We start from the raw sequence: 20,974 nt of genomic DNA on the forward strand, positions 1-20,974 counted from the left end.
CAACGGCTAACCCAATGGGCTTTCTCTAAATGGTTCCACCAACTGCGGTTCCTAGGCAACACATAATTTCTTTGATGACGTCTTTTCTGTGCAGGAGTATTATGGGCTGTCTGGAATTCAGTCCGCGAGACAGGGGAGAAAAATATCTAGCGTTCACCACCAAGCTTTAGTTAACGGTAGCTAGATTGAAGTAAACATGGAGCTGTCTGCAGTTGGGGAACGGGTTTTCGCAGCCGAATCTATCATCAAACGCCGAATAAGGAGAGTATGTGAAACACATTTTCCTAACTTGCATAATCTATTTTGACGCGCCACTGCTGTTCCCTAACGAAGCGTTCTTTTTCTATTTCTGATGACACGCAGGGTCGGATGGAATACCTTGTGAAATGGAAGGGCTGGTCACCGAAGTAAGTTGCGTTGAATTTAATGCTAGAGAACCTTGCTTCTACATGGATGTTGCTGGCTGCTAGCTGTAGCGTTCCCTTGCTAGCTAGGTGGCATCTGCTAGTGACAAAGTCAGCGAAGCACGCTTGCAGTGTTAGCAAGCTAGCTAACGTTAGCCCGTATCTATGCTTGCTTTCCCAATGTGGTGAAAAACTAACCCCTGTCAATTGTATTTTTCTCCATAGATTTAGCACTTGGGAACCGGAGGAAAATATCTTGGACTCCCGCCTCTTCGTCGCTTTCGAAGAGAGGTAAATCGTATGGATATGGGCCTGTTCATGTTGTACATTGATTGCATGCAATGTTAGCAGCACAGCAAAATAAAATGCATCCGTCACGCAAGTCGCCTATTGCACTTCGCTCTCTTGATACTCAAAATGGGTGTCTTGCTGTTTCAGGGAGCGCGAAAGGGAACTCTTTGGGCCCAAAAAGAGAGGCCCGAAACCGAAGACATTCCTGCTAAAGGTAGCTATGTTGATATGCATGCGTTGTTGAAAATAATCCATCCAACACGCAATGAAATCTACTGAATTTAAGGCTGCATGGTTGGACACGATTTCTAGCATGTGGCATGTAAACATACCAGTCTCCACCCACTATGTCTCCACAGGGTCTTCATCTGGTTAATTAATTAATAAATAGCTGTTGTTGCACTGACACGTGAATGTGCAAGTTTGAAAGATCCACATGTCACGTTTTCCCATTAGAATCACCTTTTGTGTACCGGCATTAAGGCAAAATCATATTTAGTGCTGGATGTGTATTTGTGGAGGTGTGAATGTGTATTTAGGGAAATTAGTTAGTTAAGCTGGTGCTAATGGACCTCAAATGTTTTTTAACCCTAATTGAACCGAATCATGGTAAATTGGTTTGGATTGACAGGTAGCCAAATTGATCAATAAACATGCCAGGTTAATTGTTTATATTTCGAAATGAACTCAATGTGGCACATAAAATGTGCTTATAAAAGTGAGGGTTCATCTATTCAGGCGTGCATCGATTATTCGGCACTGTTCAAAGTTATTACGTTTTGACGTGTAATAATCAGTAAAGCAATCGTTATAGCTAATACCAAAAGTTTGCATGAGAATGGTTTTGAATGAAATCGTAAAATCTGAAGCCGTCATCAAACGAATGCACCAGTCTTTTCCGAGAGACGACTATGAAAATTGCTTAATACCGGCAGCTAATTTAGAGTGCAGGTTCTCTCCCAGGCCTGTAAATAGCTGTTTTCAAACTGAGCTGAAAAGACATATATAACAAGTAACTATTGTAAAAATGCTAACACACTGGTGTAGCCTGTAAATTCTTCAGGGGACATTATGCCAAGTGAAGATTTTGTCTACTGTCTTAATTTATAGTTGTATACATGTATTGTTACAATTATACTCTTTGTTCTAACATTGTTTTGCTAATTGCAAGGGCACATTATTTATTAAGCCTTTATAAAGCTGCTGGCATACTCGTATTATATATCTATAATGACAAATAAAGAGTATCCTCAACTGGCATTTTAAATCTGTCCTTATGAAAGAGAACATTATACCCACTGAAATTGGAGCAGTGGAAAAACATTGCCCATATTGCCATCGGCAATAGCCTACTTTCAATCTTCCATCTTTGTTGTTGATGAGATTTTCCCCAATTCAAAAGTGGTTATTCTCTGGTTTCCTTCCCCATTTAGGCTCAAGCTAAAGCCAAATCCTACGAGTTCAGGAGCGATGCGGTCCGGGGAATACGTGTCACCTACCCGACCCCAGAGCCTGTCATCACCCCCAGAGCCCGAGAGGGGCTGAGGGCCGTGGTCCCCACCATCTTTCCACCCAGCACCGTCAACAGGGGCGAGAGTGTGCGGGTCAGGCCCCCAGAACCAGTCCGAGAGCACCGTCAACCAGCCCTCCAGAGGCCCCTAGGCCCCGATGGCTTTGTGATTGTCCCCAAGAAGAGAGGGCCCAAACCCAAGCTGCGATTTAAGGACAATCCCTTCAATGCTACTTCTGCCGCCACAGAGCCCCACAAGAGGAGGGCAGAGGAGCAGGGAACATACGGTCCACTCAAACTGGCCAAGCTGGGCCTGTCTGGTGGTGAAGAGAGGGGGTCTGAGATGAGGGGGATTAAACTAGCCCACAGGCACCAGTTAGAGCTGGGTGGTTATCCCCACAAGCAGATGAGGCCCGTGGCTAGTGGGAGCACACAGCAGCACTACGGCCCAGACAGGGGCTTGTTGCACTCACACAGAATAGGCTCTGACTCCCAGGCCTGCAGGACTAAAGAATGCCCCTCAAATTACTTATCCCCTCCACACCTAAAGCACCTATCCAAAAAGAATGTGCATCAACCCAGCGATGAGCTTCCACAGAGGGGGAAGCCTTCACTCATCGCCAAAATCCCTGTGTCACGGATCCTTGGCCAAACGGACGAGGTGACTTGGAAGCCTTGCATGAACAACGTGGAGAAGGTTCTGGTGACTGATGTGACCACAAACTTTTTGACAGTGACTATCCGGGAGAGTAGCACAGATCAAGGATTCTTCAAAGATAAAAGATGATTGGCTCTGATTTTATTTCTCTTCAGCTCTGTCTCTCTCTGTCAATCTTCTATCAAATTATTTGGAATAGTCCAGACTTTATAGTGTCATTTATCAGTCAGATTTTTTTATGTAATGTATAAAAGCAAATTGCAGGATTGTATGTGCAGATGTGTATAAATATAATATAGTTGGAAGTCTATTAAATGTAACGACCAAAATTAAAGGAAGCCCATTGAAGCTAATCACCACCCATAGGCTATTTGAAAGAGTTGCATGCCTTGTGTACAGCGTTTACTTGTTTACAAATAGCTTTTAGTTTTCAACGATCCACTTTTAAACTAACAGTATACTTTGTCAGACCGGCTATATTTGTGTCAAGCTAGTACCTTTTAAATGTTAGAGGTATAATGTGGGCGCATTTGTAATTTGATTTCACATGTCCAATGAGAAAAATCAATATGGAGAAATCCTAGGCCAATTACATGCCATTTCAATATGGAGAAATCCTAGGCCAATTACATTCCATTTCAATATGGAGAAATCCTAGGCCAATTAAATGCCATTTCAATATGGAGAAATCCTAGGCCAATTACATGCCATTTCAATATGGAGAAATCCTCGGCCAATTACATGCCATTTCAATATGGAGAAATCCTAGGCCAATTACATGCCATTTCAATATGGAGAAATCCTAGGCCAATTACATTCCATTTCAATATGGAGAAATCCTAGGCCAATTACATGCCATTTCAATATGGAGAAATCCTCGGCCAATTACATGCCATTTCAATATGGAGAAACCCTAGGCCAATTACATGCCATTTTAATATGGAGAAATCCTCGGCCAATTACATGCCATTTCAATATGGAGAAATCCTAGGCCAATTACATGCCATTTCAATATGGAGAAATCCTAGGCCAAATACATGCCATTTCAATATGGAGAAATCCTAGGCCAATTACATGCCATTTCAATATGGAGAAATCCTAGGCCAATTACATGCCATTTCAATATGGAGAAATCCTAGGCCAATTACATGCCATTCCAGTTTGAGGTGTAGCTTACCCTATTCATTTCAAAAGTTTATCAAGCACTTTTTGGACGGTTTAATAAAAAGTGAATCAAATCTATGTCTTGTTGACCTACATGTCCTCTATAAGAGTTTATATAGCCTTTACAATGCTATAGGTCAGTAGTTGAGCAGATGTCGGTCTTGTTTCCAGATTTTATAAGCTGTTAATAAAAATGGGAAAGGTGCTTGATGTTTATGACGCTGTCTTTGTCGAAGAACGTATATTGACATATTATACATAAGGTCTTTCTGTTGACATCTGTGGTGGACATATAAATGAAATGCTTTCAGTGTAACAGGATGATCACAACCTGATGTCACAGTTTGCTTTTGAGATGCTTTCCAGTAAACTCGTTGCAATTGTCTCTGTTTCTGGTTGTCAGGATGTCTTCCAACTGATTTTCAGATTCATGGTTTGCCTTGGGTGTGAAAGGGACCGATGATAATTGCAAATGTGCTTTATGGAATTACAGGTTTCAGAAATCTTTTGGTGACATGGGATTTTTTGATTTAAGAAGCTGCTTTAGTTTGCATGTTTCCCGTTGTCTTAATTTCAAAATATGCCTACCGTGGTTCGTAAAGTCTTTGCCGTGGTTCGTAATTACATTTTCTTAGCAATATGGTAGTGTCAATTATAGCAGAGAAATAGGTCCTATTTTTCATTGAGATTAGTGCGTTTTGGTCCACAAAGGCCTAGACCTTGGTTTATATATTTTGTAATGATTCAGATAGTTTCAAAACAAATCAGGACGCAACTCAAATCTATAGCCCTATCTGCGTTCATAAAAAATACAATACTAACTTCACTGTCTTAATTTTATTAAAATGACAAAGATTGCTAAAAGAATACAGTAGTTGGGACTCAGAGACAGCTGATAAAACATTTTAATAAGAGTTTTTTTTTTATTGAAATCTATTTAAATGTAATTGTGCTGTCCTCAGAGGTCGTCCTGTAAGCTCTTCACAGAAAAAAATCGCAGCCTATAATTATTTTAAGTGGTTGACATTGGGCCTACAGGAAGAATTTAATTGTACTTTTGCAAAATGATATTGGCCTTCAAATTTCCTCAAATCATAAACCATTGCAATCCAGCGCCCATCGGTATCTGCGGAATGGGCACGCTGGTTATGTGGGGTCACAAGGTAGGTATGTATGCCTGTGTTACCAAACACGTCATCAGAACTATAATAGATTGCCTACGAAATATATAATGTGTTATAACCTGCTATTACACTTATGTCTGACAGGAATGCATCTGCCTGACAAAAGACTCTGGTCATTTCTGTATAGGCTATGTGCTTAAATTTTATGAAAAATTCGCATGATTGTTGCGTGCTTACTCTGTTTTTTTGACTTGGTTGGTTCTAGTGGCCTATTTGTACGCCTATCGGTGCATTCGTTTTTGCAGAATCATTCGATGACGCTCGCATGCCACATGCCGATAATAATTGAACAGTCTGACTATTGATAGGCTACAGTGCACTTTCTCCAGATGAAACACACGTCTGGCGTTAGATGTTGTCACTGAATCATGGGGATATAATACAAATAATAAAAAAGTTTCCAACAAATTTGACCAAATGTATCAATATTTGTTCGATAATTGTTCGATATTTTTGGCAATCAATCAGCCCAAACATCAGTAGCACATTTCTTAAATTGCATTTAAAATGTGTACTGGTTCAGTCGTATACGACCATATATATTATCAGCTTAATGATATATTACGAAATGTTAATAATTATTTGGACGACATTCACTTCGGAGAATAACTGGATTTGTTCTTGTCTGGATATATTTACTCCCTTCACACGCCCAGAACTGCGTAGGAATTAGCCTAGTGCTCGCGGCCATTCAGTTTAGCTGCGATAAAGCGTTGAATACATTGTATCAAATAATTCCCCTCTTTCCTTTCACAAGTTGTTATTCATTGTGGTCAATAGCATGCCGTTCTTCTGTAGAGCCTCCTGCGCGAGAAAGTAACAGCACAGTGCAGAGTCACACAGTGAACTCGAGGGAAGGACACTGTCTTAAATTGCCCAAACATCAGTAAACTACGATAGTAACCCCGGGTCAGCAGCGGGGTCAACCCACATGACCAGTTCACAGTTCCTCTTTCTTAGTTTTTATTTTCTCCAAAGAAGTCCTATTTCAAAACTGAAGAAAAAAAAACACACCACGTTTAGAGCATTTTCTTTTATTTGATTAGATTATTTATTCAATCATTGTTTTTTTTAAACATTGTTTTACATAATACAATGTATAATTTCTCATAACTGTATCTACATATAAACTGATCATGTATCCTCTATGATGTTAACATCATTTAATACGTTTCCTATACGCTAATGTTGCTGGAATAAGCTATGGACATCTCTACTGATGGCCACTAATGTTCCCTGCTGAGGCTTCATCATGAAATGCACGTGATAGAGTTATACTCCTAGCTTCACCCTCATATCATCATCATAGTCATCATCATCATTGTCGTCGACATCATTCTTGCCGTCAGCGCCCTCCGCCACACAGAAAAAAAGTTGTTCTCCTGTAGACAAAAAAAATGATCTAGAATCAGTTTATCCTACCCCAATTCTAACTATAACCAATCGGGGGAAATACAAAACTGATCAGCGTCAAAAGGCAGCTTCTTCCTATAGGCTAATTATGGGTACTTTACAATGTGTTCAATAGGCAGGAAACCGATTACTAGTTCTTTTTTTTGTAACACCGCATTTTGCTACTCTGTTCCCTACTGAACATGACTCGGGGGACCCAAGCAGGCATGTTTTATGGTTGTGTTGGACAGACAGGGACCTGGGCTGACAGGAGTCAAGGCGAGGTCACTGGGGGTTAGACGGGGTGTCCGTAGTTCCTGTCACAGCGGGGGTAGCAGTGGGGGTTCAGCCAGTGTTCCAGGTTGGTCTCCTGGGCCCTCTGATCCAGAACCTGCATGTGGAGCAAGTGCTCCTGTACAGAGAGAGAGAGAGGGAGCGAGAGAGAGAGAGAGAGAGCGAGAGAGAGAGAGAGAGAGAGAGAGAGAGAGAGAGAGAGAGAGAGAGAGAGAGAGAGAGCTATTCATTTATCAAGCCATAAGCAGCTCTCATTATCATATCAAAACAGAAGAAATTACAGGGTAACCGTTAAGTGAACTATTTTTTATGGATTCTTAGAAGGATGAGCACACCGCTGCAGGTTTCTAATTGTGCCCTTTCCACTTTGAACTTTACCCTCATTGGCTCATCTGGGTGGCCAGGCTTCTGCCTCTTGGTCCGCAGAAGTTGCTTAGCATAGCTCTCCTTGATGATTGGGTTTGCATCTGGCGATAGAGAGAGAAAGCATTTCAAGACATCCATATCCCTTTGTTTTCAAAGAGCTGACTGTGCAACATTACTGTTTGCCTACGCAGGTTGGCATTTATTGTCATACGTTTTGCCCAGGTCCAGAACAGATATAGGGAAACGCACTGTATTTAATAGAGCCATGACGACATGGAACTCTCTGCCACACCAGGCAACTCAAGCTAGCAACAAACCACTTTCAAAAAACAGATAAAAGGACACCTTACAGTGAATCGACACTGTGAATCGTCACTTTATATATATTGTATTGTAATTTGCACTGTACTATTTATTAGACCTAGATATTGTGTGTATGTACTGATACAGTGCATTCAGAACGTTTTCAGACCCCTTGACTTTTTCCACATTTTGTTACTTTACAGCCTTATTCTAAAATTGATCAAATATTTTTTTCCACAGCAACCTACACACCATACCACATAATGACAAAGCAAAAACACGTTTTTAGAAATGTTTGTCTATATAATGTCTCACAGTTGTCAGAGCAAAAACCAAGCCATGAGGATGAAGGAATTGTCCGTAGAGCTCCGAGACCAAAAAATTTACCAAAAAATGTACTCCTCAGTAAAAGACACATGACAGCCTGCTTGGAGTTTGCCAAAAGGCACCTAAAGACTCTCAGACCATGAGAAACAAGATTCTCTGGTCTGATGAAACCAAGATTGAACTATTTGGCCTGAATGCCAAGCGTCACGTCTGGAGGAAACTTGGCACCATCCCTACGGTGAAGCATGGTGGCAGCATCATGCTGTGGAGATGTTTTTCAGCGGCAGGGACTGGGAGAATAGTCAGGATCGAGGCATAGATGAATGGAGAAAAGTACAGAGAGATCCTTGATGAAAACCTGCTCCAGAGTGCTCAGTTCCTCAGACTAGGGACAAGGTTCACCTTCCAACAGGACAACAACCATAAGCACACAGCCAAGACAACGCAGGAATGGCTTTCGGGACAAGCCTCTGAATGTCCTTGAGTGGCCCAGCCAGAGCCCGGACTTGAACCCAATCAAACATCTCTGGATGTGGAAAAAGTCAAGGGGTCTGAATACTTTCCAAGGGCACTGTATGTAGGCTATGTGTGACATTTTAAATGTATGTATTTCAGTCCTTGAAGAATAATGTTCTGTACTATGTATAATGTCATGTTTCATGTGGACCCCAGGAAGAGTAGCTGATGCTTTTACAGCGGCTAATGGGGATCCTAATAAATTCCAAATACCCCCCAAAATTGGATATTAAACATAACCTTAACCATAACCTTAACCACACCGCTAACCCTAACTTTAAAGCCAATTTTGACTTAGCAGCTGGCCCATCTAGCAGAACATCGTTCAGTTCTGCCTCCAGGGCAAGATTCATGACAATGAACGTCAACCTTCATTTGGCTACATCTATCTCAAATGAAAATATTGCAACCATCAGTGACATAGGGTACTCTGTGCACAATATACCAAAAACAATATTCTTGTCATTTTCCTGAAATTGGTAATTATTTGTCACCCACTCTTTCCTCCTGGATCTATCTGGTTGCTCTTGACTTTTATAACTCAAAACACAACATTAACCTACATTTCCAGACTTGCCATTTCAGTTGCAGCCATTAAACAGGAAGAAGAACTTGCATTAGATTTCGAACAGTCAACAACAACCCCCTCATCACACACCCAGCGTGTGCAGGATATAGGGGAGAAGCTGCTGTTTGTTTGACTGGTACATGTTGAGCCGTGTACTCTCTAATGTACCAGGCTGAGGATGCAGATCAACAGCCCCTGGTCTACATCCCAAATGGCACCCTATTCCCTATATAGTGCACTGGGCCCTGGTCAAAAGTAGTGCACTATATAGGGAATAGGGTGCCATTTGAGATGCAACCCCTAGTCTCATAGAGCTCTGTCTCTGTCTGTCCCCCAGCAGCAGCAGAATATCATTAGGAGGCTGTTTTTTGGTGGAGCAACAAAGTACCCATTCATTTCCCTCACTCTCCAGAGAGCCAGGCCAGCCCATGGAGCACGTGACCCCCAAAGGCCAACCTGCGAGGGGGTATTAAAATGAACCTGGCTGGCTCTGTCAACAGCGCCAGGCACACACAGCGACGTGGCAAAGCACCACCCAGGGCTCATGCATGCTTTTTGCAATGATTTTGAAACTGCATTGATAAGAGCTTCAAAATGGAAGTACATGATATTGTAATAGGGGGCATATCAATACAGTATTTAAATGAGCTATGCGCATGCAGTTAAAACAATTATGTCATATTTGTTTGGTTTTACATGAACAATTATTTGTTTAGCTTATTTTCATATTTTCATGCAATATCTTCATACAACAGAAATGTATTTAATTTCATATTTACTAGTTACAATGACACAACACAATATTTGCTTTTCTGTGCATGACTGAATTGCATTTTTATTTTGTAAGTTTAATTATGCAGCAATTACTTTTCTTTATGCATGTAATTATTTGACCATATAAATTACAGCATTAATTACTACATAACAACTGCATATTCATATTTTCTTAAAACAACATTTCTACTGCATTAAAATTTAGGGGAAAAAATGCTAAAATAAACTTTTATTAGAGACCTCTAAAAGACTCACAAGCCACCAATAGGTTAATTAATACATTTTTCTAAAGGCAATTTACCTCTTCAAAATGAGCCTACCTGCTGTGTAGATGGTCAAGAGGACCAGACAGAGGGAAAATGCCACAAACTTCTTCATCTTGGTCTCAGCTCACCTGCCCGGTTACTTCTGCACTGAGACCCCAGTCCGTAGGAGATGAGGGGGTAAATTCTCGTCTTACATCACCGATCACCTCCCCATCCAAATATTACAAAACTGGGTCACACAACTGTGAAAACATCTGTTGAGTGTCACTGTGCCTGCTGTTCTGGCATGAGACATTTATTTGGTGGTGATTATAGCATGCAATGTACTTGTTTTTCATCAGTTTGAACTTTGATACCGTACTCAAATAGATTTTTCTTCTAGCATGAATTACATCTGTATCCAGTTGCAGTTTCAGCTTCATGATTTCAAATATGCAATGCTGATTCTATCCACTAGATGGCGCGCAAAACTCATTTTATACAGAGATAACTTGTCAAGGATTAATGGATGTGTTTTTCGCAAGGCAGTGGTATTTAAAGGCTGTTTTCTGTTTTGTCCTTGGTTTCCCGGAAACTAGGCCATGTGCCTTATCGGCCTTGGGCCACACTTTATTTTACGGCACTTCAATACGAAGTGATTTCCGTAGAAGGTTGGGATAGCATTTTCGCTAACCATAACCCTTTCCCAACCTAAACCTCAGTATCATAACCTCCTTCGTAAATTATCCAAACCTGCTACAGTATCGAAGTGCCGTGAAAATAGTGTTTTGGCCTTATCACTGTTTGGATTGCAAGATTTTTTGACAGCGTACCTAGTTTTTAACAGTCATTCCAGACAAATGTAATGTAATACAGTTATTGTTCAACTTCTTTCTATCATCATGTAGAAATTCCCAAATAACGTGTCTGCTTTTCCTAAATATAAGATTTAAGAAATGACGGGTAACTTCCTATAGGCCTAATCAGTGAATGTGAAGCTCTGTCTGCGTTTATAATATAAATATGTTATGTAGATGGGTCTTGATGCCTTTGAGGCAAATGTTAGTAATACTATTTTAATATACTGAACGAAAAGCTCTAAATCTTTCCCCTCAACAAACTTTTTTTGATATGTTATTCAGTTGCCAGAGTCAGCTGAGCACTACGTAAAAACGTACGTCATGGTTTACGTTAGCATATTGGCCAATTAAAACGGACGACACTGTTAATAATCGGGGCGTTCGACATTGCAGCCCGATTTAAAGACGACTCGAAACTGACTGATCTACAAATCACATTGCATCATAAATAACCATAGAGAATGATAGAGACCTCTAGTGGCCAAAAGGCAATTAGCATGGGCAGCGCCATTGAGGGCTTCCACCATTTTAATGTAGTCAACTGGGTGGGACTTTATTGGCTCATCCCTCCTGGTGACCCCTTTGGAGTCATGTCCAACCGGGTCATCGGGAGGGATCAGCCAATCGGGAAGAAGAAAATGGACTACTTCAAAATGGAGATAGCCGCAATGGCGCTGCCCATGTTGTCACAGACTCTACAATGGCACAGATACAAAGATGAGTCCTATATCTTATCTCTATGTAAATAACTGCTCAATATTATTTGCAGATCAGTCAGTCAAAATGTACCCATGATACAACACGGTTTTGACGCGCTTGAACACTGCCATTAGGTGGGAAGGCCACTGTTTTGCAATGTGACATATGTTTTATCGATGAATCTATTGTTTGGTCGTGTTATTGATATAGTAATAAAGCTGTCACGTCAATGCAACCTTTAATATTATAAATGCCTGTGCATGCGTTTCGGATGTTTATTTTATTTTTTACAGACGATGGATTATCAGCTTCTAATGTAGTCATTGCTGGAGAGGTGAGGAGCACATCAGGTGCCCAGTGACTATATCTAGCATAGCCTCTGATAACAACACTAAGCTAATATTTAACATTTTGGTGGTCGTCGTCTAGCAACGTCTTTTGCAACAACAAAAAAATCACGGCAGTCATTGTTTACAATCTCGCTCGAGCCTTGATTTGTGCTTTATTTCGCAACACGAGAAGGTTGTCATTTTCTCGTAGCTATTGCATGGACATCATGATGCGCGCGCCTTGCGCACAATGTTTATATTGGTGAATTCTCGTGATAGTCTATGATTTGATTCGTTTATTTGCGTTAATACCAACCACTCTTCCTCGAATGTCTATGGAGGGGGACGAGGGAAACCGTGACCAATCGTCACGGGAAGAGTGGACACTCCTGTTTTGGACCTCTCTCGCTGTCGTAGTGCCCGTGATCATTACATTGTGGTGCAGTGTCCAACGCTCCAAACGGAAAATACACATGAAAGACTTCTTCCGCAAGAGCAAGCACGGTTGGCACTGTACCGACCTGTTCAACAAGCCCACCTACTGCTGTGTATGCCAACAACACATTCTACAAGGGGCGTTCTGCGACTGCTGTGGAGTGTGCGCCGACGAGACATGCCTGCGTCTGGCCGACCGGAGCCTTGTGTGCAAAGAGATTATGGCTCCGTCCCAAACGGATGGGACACTAGAGCACCGCTGGGTCCGGGGAAACGTCCCTCTCTGCAGTGTCTGTGCGGTCTGCAAGGAGCAATGTGGGAACCAACCGAAGCTGTGTGACTTTAGGTAATGTTATTTTGCATCTCGGCTGTCATTTGTGTGTGAGTTTCTGTCTGCCCCATTAATCAAAGTGAAGCCCAGCGGGATGCGAAGGCGTTAACTTTTATGTCTGGTTTTGGCACGAAGGATGGAGAGGGTGCTATTTGTAATGTTTCAATCACGGGGAAGCTGAAATTGCCTTATTTGCAAATTGACAATAATTAATATCATGTCCCTTTCCTTTCACGTACAATTGTTAACCAGCTCTCTGTCCACCTTTTGCCTTGACGTTACAGTGAGCTCCACATAAATTGTGCTTGACCCACTGATGGGTGTGTGTTTGTCTCTTGGCAGGTGTATGTGGTGTCAGACCATGGTGCACGACGATTGCAAGGCCAGCCTGTCGGACGGGAAGCGCTGTGAGCTGGGCGAGTTCCGCAGCCTCATCATCCCCCCTCACTACCTCCACCATGTCAACAAGCTCCGCCGCAGGCATCCCGATGAGTACAGCAAGGTCAGAGGTCACACGCAGGGAGGGGTCAGTGTCTGGGGTTAGGGTGTTCCAAATGGTGGATCGGGACCGACTGTTTGGTTGCATTACTAGCGACTACCAGTCCCTCTTGAGTCAGGTTAGAAGACTGGGCTGTAGCTTGAAACAGGTTTCGTTTACTTTAATTTTAACTGAAAGGTTGCTGGATCGAATCCCTGAGCTGACAATGTAAAAATCTGTCGTTCTGCCCCTGAACAAGGCAGTTAACCCACTGTTCCCCGATAGGCCGTCATTGTAAATAAGAATTTGTTCTTAACTGATTTGCCTAGTTAAATAAAAGTTAAATTAAGCAAATTTAACTGTGTGTCTAGCTGGCGTCTGCCTGCGGGAGCAGCTGGACTCCAGTGCTGGTCCTGGCCAACACTCGCAGTGGGAACAACATGGGGGAGGCTCTGCTTGGAGAGTTCCGCACCATCCTCAACCCTGTCCAGGTCAGTCAGTCCTCTGTGTAGCATCCTGTAGGAGCATATTATGGAATTATTAAGATGTCTAGGTCAAATTGAACTGGTGCACAGTAGGCAATCTTTCGAGTTAAAGTGATTGTGGAGGCGGTGATGGTGGGATGCATAAACATCTCCCTCTCGTCCACCGTTTCCCCTTTGTTTCCTCCCATATCATCCCTTTTCTGTCTGCTATCCTCTCCTCCTCTCCTTTCCTCTCCTCTCCTTTCCTCTCTCCTCTCCTCTCTCAGGTGTTTGACCTGTCGGAGCTGCCTCCCTCCAAGGCCCTGCAGCTGTGCACCCTGCTGCCTCCAGGCAGTGTTAGGGTGCTGGTGTGTGGGGGGGACGGAACCGTGGGCTGGGTGCTGGATGCCATCGACACCATGAAGCTCAAGGTAAAGCTGTGTGTGTGTGTGTGTGTGTGTGTGTGTGTGTGTGTGTGTGTGTGTGTGTGTGTAACATGACAGTGGCAGGAGCAGATGAGAGTCGTGCAGCTCTATGCCAGACTGTCGTAACTGCTGTTGCAACTAACGTTGCTGTACCTACTGTTGTTGTTGGTTATTATTGAATAAGACGTCTGTAGATGGCGTGCCTGTGTTAACATTTTCAGCTAGCTTGAAATGTTTACGATGGAGCTATCGCATTAGATATTGTTTGATAGCTCAAACGGTTGGTACGTTTTGAAGGAGGGCGGTCACGTGTGTTTGTGAGCAGAGGATTTTTATTTAATTTTTTAATTTACCTTTATTTAACCAGGTAGGCCAGTTGAGAACAAGTTTTCATTTACAACTGCGACCTGGCCAAGATAAAGCAAAGCAGTGCGACAAAAACAACAACACAGAGTTACACAAACAAACGTACAGTCAATAGCACAATAGAAAAATCTATGTACAGCGTGTGCAAATGTAGAAGAGTTGGGAGGTAAGGCAATAAATAGGCCGTAGAGGCGAAATAGGATCACTGGTTTGATCCCGGTATGGGGACAGGGACAGCGGACGAAGATATGTTAGCAGCACCGTGATGTCTGTTTCACATGTGTGTATTGGTCTCCAGGGCCAAGATCAGTTCATCCCCAGGGTGATGATCCTGCCCCTGGGTACGGGGAACGACCTGTCCAACTCCCTGGGCTGGGGGTCTGGCTACGCCGGGGAGATCCCTGTGGAGCAGGTGCTCCGGAACATCCTCGAAGCAGAGGTGGTCAAGATGGACAGGTCAGTGGAGAGCCAGAGGAAGTAATGTAGCCTGCTGTGCTAATGCTACGAAGCTCAAGTAATGTAGCCTGCTGTGCTAATGCTACGAAGCTGAAGTCATATAGCCTCCTGTGCTAATGCTTCGAAGCTCATGTAACGTAGCCTGCTGTGCTAATGCTACGAAGCTCAAGTCATATAGCCTCCTGTGCTAATGCTACGAAGCTCATGTAACGTAGCCTTCTGTGCTAACGCTGCAAAGCTCAACATCCTTAGTTCTATTTGTGTTGTAACATGGTTGTAAATGATCCAGTATGACATTTTTATCTCCACATGTCCTAACAGGTGGAAAGTTCAGGTAGCCTCAAAGGGGCTCTACTTTCGTAAGCCAAAGGTGAGTTGCATTTCACCCTCTCTAGCTAGCCTCTTTTGATCTTGTCCATTTGCCTTGCATTTTGATATAATTCAGCAACACATACTATATTCAGTGTGTGGCCCATACAGGAATCACACCTATAACTCTGGTGTTGCCACTGCCAGAACCATGCTGAAACCAAGTGATCCATTGCGATCATGGGGCTGTTCCAGAAAGCTGTATCAATCAGTAAGCCAGCTAACTGTCCAAAATTGCTTGAAAGAACTTATTTTTATGAAAAAGGACTTAAAATTGACGAGGTATAATTGACTCGACAAACAACAACCAATATACAAATTCAGCGTTTTTAATGAACCAGAAAAACAAGTTATATAGTTGTTTATCAACGTTAGCTGGTTAACTTAATAATCCTGCTTACTGGAAGAGCCTACGTGATTGATTATTCACTGTTTATACCCTTGATTTGCTCACCAAAGGACCTCCTAACTCGTGTGTACTATTCTCATCAGGTCCTGTCCATGAATAACTATTTCTCAGTGGGCCCGGATGCCCTGATGGCTCTCAACTTCCACACCCACCGTGAGAAGACCCCCTCCTTCTTCTCCAGCCGCATCATCAACAAGGTCAGTCGGCCAAAGACGCATCTGAAAATATAAACAAACATATGCAAATGTATTCACGCGGTTGAATTTACATACAGTATGAGAGGAAATATACAGGGTGGTTGCTTGAGTGTAATGATCGACACATCAATTTGGAAAAAATTCTTTAATGCTACTTTTCTCTCTTAGTCAAATACATTTGGAAACGCTTTTACTTACTGAATATTAATTATGTGGTTAGTTGTTCTATAAATGGCTGATTCAGAATAGTCTAGGAGTGGTTATTTGGGTGAAAATGTAATAAATATTTGAATTCGTTCAAACATGACCTGCTTTTGATAGCACATGTCCTTTGTCCATATTACTTTCCCCTTTATAACGGTCAAACTGTTGCCTTTCCTTCTAGGCTGTATATTTCATGTATGGCACCAAAGATTGCTTAGTTCAAGAATGCAAAGACCTGGATAAGAGAATTGAGGTAAGGTGTGCACAAAGACACACACAAACAACACACAGGCAGACACACAGTGTCCTCAGGGAACGACTCTCGTGTCTATTGTGCGCTCTTTCACCTCTATGCCTCTGGAAGAATTTAATAGAATGTTCCGTTGCCTTGGTAAATGTCACAAACTTAAAATGAACTCAAGCATTCTTTGTGCATTGTATAATCCCTGGATGCCTCCTTGAACTAGCTGATACTCATATCATTTAGTAATATTGTGTGTGTGCTCCCACAGTTGGAGTTGGATGGAGAGAGAGTGGCCCTGCCCAGTCTGGAGGGCATCATTGTGTGTAACATCGGATACTGGGGCGGAGGCTGTCGTCTGTGGGAGGGCATGGGGGACGAGCCCTACCCCCCTACGCGGTGAGCACCACCGGCTCACACAGGACTTTAGACAATACAGAAATGGAGACAGTAAAGGCTTTCGAAAGCCCTACCATCAGACCGACTATGTCCATTGAAAAGTTGCTTGTGTATTATCACTGAAAGCATAACTCAAGATCACTTTGTCCTTTCTTGTGAAGCCATATACTCTATATTAGACCTTTAGAGATGCTTCAAAAATCATTCATAAGCTAATGTCATGTGATTTAAAGGGTGATTTGTGAAGCATATATCTAGGACTTATGAAGCCTTTATGAATGCTCTATAAAGCTTTTCCTAAGGTGTCGTTTTCTAAGTGTTTTTTTCCCCTCCTGTCCTCTCTCCCAGGCTGGATGACGGGCTGCTGGAGGTGGTCGGTGTGTTTGGCTCCTTCCACTGTGCTCAGATCCAAGTCAAGATGGCCAACCCGGTGCGGCTGGGCCAGGCCCACACAGTCAGGGTGAGGTTACAGCACCATCACCACCGCTCGCTGTTTTATCTCCACAGTGTGAGAGGACAGCTGTGGTGTACTGGACACATTTGTGTCTGGTGTATTCTGTGTTTCCTTCCTGGTTCTGTCATTTTGACCTTAGCTGACTAGATACAGTATCAGTTTGAATGGCCATCTTTTATTAGTAACGGGGTAATTTGCTAGTTTTGTCTTTAAAAGTGGTTAGTTCATGTACAGTGAATGTCAATGTACTTAAAATATGCTTTTACTTTGCTCATCACTGTTCAGCTCTTCCAAAGTATTTTTTAAAATTAACCTCCTCTCTTTCCTTCTTTGCTTTTCTCCGCCCATCTCTCTTACCACCTCTCCCTTCCTATCTCTCTGTAGCTGGTGCTGAAGACGTCCCGGATGCCCATGCAGGTGGACGGGGAGCCGTGGGCCCAGGGCCCGTGCACCATCACCATCACCCACAAGACCCAAGCCTTCATGCTCTACCACAGCGCCGAGCAGACGGACGACGACGACGAATCCAGCACCTCCGAGGCTGAGAGCTCTGCCCCCCATGACTCTCCCAAGCCAGCAGGTCCCGCCTCTGCTCGTGCCTGAGCCCCCAAGTTCCACCACCCCAACGTTTCATCCATCCCCCTCCTTTGTTCGTTGTAGTAAATGCTGATGACATAATGCCACGCTTGCACACTCCCCAGATGATGATATAAGCCAGAGCTCAGGCATATTCCCGCCTCAGGGTAAAGGAAGGAAGGAGATGTTTCAGTGGAGGATGGGCTGTATATTTGCACTGATCCCTCGTTCTATAGTTATAACAGTTCTATAGTTTTAATAGTTTGGCAGTGTTTCCCAACATGGACCCCGCGTGTGTCTATGACTCAGGAGGAAGCATTGACCTCGACACTCCGACTCCTATGATAGAATATATATTTATATTAGTAAGTCAATCACTGGACGTTTGTTTTGTTTACTCTTATTTCATGATGATGCACTGTTATTGCCATGTTGGCCAAATCCCCAATGTGCTGTATTGGACAGACACTAGTTAGTGGTTACTAAGTCTTAAGAAACTGTTACTTGACTATATTTCTTAAAATGAGTTTATTAGGACTCCTAGTTAACCATTCCTAGTGAAATATCCGTTGCTTATGAAGGATTTATTCACAGGTTTTATCATTTCGGCATTGTAATTTTTGGAGACAAAATGTCTACCACAATAATCCACTCAGTCTTAACGTACACCTACTTTTTTTTGCAATATTTTTTCCTTTTCTTGATTAGACCTCTTTTTGTGTTGGGCACTTCGTTGTTGCACTGTAGGAATTACTCCGTAGAACGTCGTTAGAATTGTACCGTCCCTCAAAACCCGACTGATCAAAGTGTTCATAAGTATGGTTATGATATTACTCTGTCCGTATCTATTTTGTTGATGTTGTCTACTATGGAAAGATAGTTTATTTCAAACACTTTGTCTTCGTGCTGCTTAGCACTAGACAAACCGCTAGGTGACACCCTGTGTCTGTCACATAGAAATAGATTAGCATCTAGCCATTTTATTTCTATGGTGTGTCGACTGTCGTAATGTTTATTACCACTGAATGTTTTTAATGATCTGTGATTGGGTTTTTCTGAATCTCCGTCACCTTTCAGGAATAATGTCATGCTGTTTTGTCATTTTAGTGAGGTCAAGGGTCAAAGTTGAGATATCAGAAGGTTTGTTACAGCCATAATATAAAGTTATAGGTGGCGTTCCAGGTTGTCTGTTATGCAGTCACACTGTGCACCTGTCCCTAAGCACTTCTGCAGGTCCCTAGGCTTGTGGAACCAGTCCGATCACTGCGTTCACCATTCTATTTCAAATCACGTGCAGTAGAACAGAATGGTTAACACAGCAATCAGATTGGTTCCACCAGGTTACCAGGCCCCCCCCCGTCCACATAATCTTATTCATTGTGATCTATAAGGGAAAAGTGATCCTAGATCAGCACTCCTAATCATCTGTGCAGCGTGACTGCAAAAAATATGACCTGGAACGTCTCGGCGCTTAAGAGATTAAGCCAGAGCCAACTATTGGCATCAACTGTATAACGGGAGGATTGTCAATGTTCATCTAAAGCTTCAGAGGTCCATAGTTATCAATATAATGCCAATGCTTGTGATATACAAGTGCTTACATTCCCTTTGTGTGTGTTAAGCCGTTGGGTAATGTCTCGTTGCTTGAGGACACCCATTTTATGTGTATCTGCGCTTCTACTGTGTTTACAACAAATCTGAATGTTCTAGAAACAGGTCTGAGCATCTTAACTGTGGACAGAAATGTTATTTCAAACAGTATAGGTCAGGGGTGTTCAACTCTTACCCTACGAGGTCCGGAGCCTGCTGGTTTTCTGTTCTACCTGATAATGAATTGCACACACCTGGTGTCCCAGGTCAAAATCAGTCCCTGATTAGAGGGGAACAATGAAAAAACTGCAGTTGAACTGGCTTCAAAGTCCAGAGTTGAGTTTAAGGGGTATAGAGCCCCACACTGGAGGCGTCATAATACCCATCAAACCTAGTGGTCAAACAGGGAAATGGTTCCAATCGTTTTTCCACCATTCATTTTTCCTATTTTAAAAACACTTAAGGGCTGTGTTTCCTGTAGGCTAACCCTGGCGTGACGTTTTGATAATCATGTAAATCTCTCTCGGACAAGGTGACTTATCAATATATTCAGCTCCATTTACTCTCAGATTTGAAAATGTTAATTAGCATCAAAGTAGTTTAGTTTATTAATTTGACAATTTTAAAAAACAAGCACACAAAACTTAAAAGCCATACATGCACATGAATAAAATCATCGAGGATAACACACAAAGTCTGGGACTTATTTCCATTGTGGTCCTCTTGAGACAAGATGGCTAGACAAGATCGAACACAGTATGGCAGTGAAATAATAAAACAAAAACATAGAAGAACATCTATCTCATCATTCCAGTTACATCATAGGGGTTATTCATATGGGCACAGAGGACATCAAACATATTTTTACAGCTGTCCAGAGAGGATGTTTTTTTATAGGCAGAGGCAATTCAGCATTACTCCCGAACCTGTATAAGCACACATCAGCAACACCTGATCTGGTGCTGTGATTGTGTGCATCCCTAACACGAGGAAAGTAATCACTTAGATATCTGGGCGCAGGACCATAAATACTCCTGTAAACCAAACCTAGTCTAATCTGGGACACCCTAGCCTCAACAGGCAGCCAGTTAAGTTCCTGAAATCAGCTCCTGCCTATGTGAGTATGTGGACTCACCTTCAATATTACCCTGATCAACTTATTCTGGGCTGTCTGGAGCTTCCCCTTCATAAGTTTAGATAAGCCCCCAAACCAGGAAGTACTAGCATAGTCAAAATGGCATTGAATGAGGGCAGTAGCTAGCACTTTCATGGAGTCCTTATCAAGCAGCTTGGACTTTCTAGCCAAAAACTTAGTCCTGGCATTAACCTTCCCTAGCACCTTATTGGCCATGCTCACACCTCCCAAGCTTCCATTCAAGGATACATCCCAAGTAGCTAACAGAGGTTTTAGTAGTCAGCACCTCACCCCCTAACTCCACTCTGATTTCAGACGACCTACACAATTTAGGTCTGGATCCAAAAATAATTGCTTCAGTTTTCCCTAAGTGCAGATATAGCTTATTATCTCCAAGCCATTTGCTAATGTTAGTAAGCTCTGTGCTAAGTATGCTCTCCAACATAGTTTTACTTTTGTGAGACACCAGAAGTGTAGTCATCCGCATAAAGAAAAAGACGGCAAGAACAAGCATCTTTCATGTCATTAATAAACAATGAAAACAGCAGAGGCCCAAGCACG

The 20,974-nt window shown here is 42.5% G+C and overlaps 3 protein-coding genes across 5 annotated transcripts; 2 read left to right on the top strand and 1 right to left on the bottom strand.

The window, feature by feature from the left end:
- On the top strand, positions 1-4,410 carry LOC115208618 (chromobox protein homolog 8-like). Its single transcript, XM_029776820.1, has 5 exons — positions 1-265; positions 364-407; positions 630-695; positions 843-909; positions 2,129-4,410. Exons 1-5 carry the CDS (start codon positions 197-199, stop codon positions 2,990-2,992), a joined length of 1,110 nt encoding a protein of 369 aa, XP_029632680.1. The 5' UTR covers positions 1-196; the 3' UTR covers positions 2,993-4,410.
- A 1,820-nt stretch (positions 4,411-6,230) lies between these two features.
- Positions 6,231-12,329, bottom strand: LOC115208625 (uncharacterized protein C17orf67 homolog). Of its 2 annotated transcripts, XM_029776827.1 has the most exons (5): positions 12,201-12,329; positions 10,072-10,223; positions 7,276-7,364; positions 6,863-7,015; positions 6,231-6,593 (listed from the first exon to the last, which is right to left on the bottom strand). In XM_029776827.1, exons 2-4 carry the CDS (start codon positions 10,127-10,129, stop codon positions 6,899-6,901), a joined length of 264 nt encoding a protein of 87 aa, XP_029632687.1. In that variant the 5' UTR covers positions 10,130-10,223; positions 12,201-12,329; the 3' UTR covers positions 6,231-6,593; positions 6,863-6,898. The 2 variants fall into 2 exon arrangements, with proteins under 2 accessions (XP_029632687.1, XP_029632688.1); XM_029776828.1 differs by lacking the exon at positions 6,231-6,593 and having other exon boundaries at positions 6,762-7,015.
- LOC115208614 (diacylglycerol kinase epsilon-like) lies at positions 11,526-19,401 on the top strand. Of its 2 annotated transcripts, none has more exons than XM_029776815.1 (11): positions 11,526-12,665; positions 12,993-13,152; positions 13,500-13,619; positions 13,880-14,023; positions 14,682-14,839; positions 15,161-15,209; positions 15,701-15,814; positions 16,200-16,271; positions 16,531-16,658; positions 17,007-17,118; positions 17,497-19,401. In XM_029776815.1, the coding sequence occupies exons 1-11, from the start codon at positions 12,214-12,216 to the stop codon at positions 17,713-17,715; spliced, it is 1,728 nt and encodes a 575-aa protein (XP_029632675.1). In that variant the 5' UTR covers positions 11,526-12,213; the 3' UTR covers positions 17,716-19,401. The 2 variants fall into 2 exon arrangements, with proteins under 2 accessions (XP_029632675.1, XP_029632676.1); XM_029776816.1 differs by having other exon boundaries at positions 17,007-17,088.
- The last annotated feature ends 1,573 nt before the right edge of the window (positions 19,402-20,974 follow it).

Source organism: Salmo trutta, chromosome 14 (genome assembly GCF_901001165.1).
Source record: "Salmo trutta chromosome 14, fSalTru1.1, whole genome shotgun sequence".
Classification (NCBI taxonomy): Eukaryota; Metazoa; Chordata; class Actinopteri; order Salmoniformes; family Salmonidae; genus Salmo; species Salmo trutta.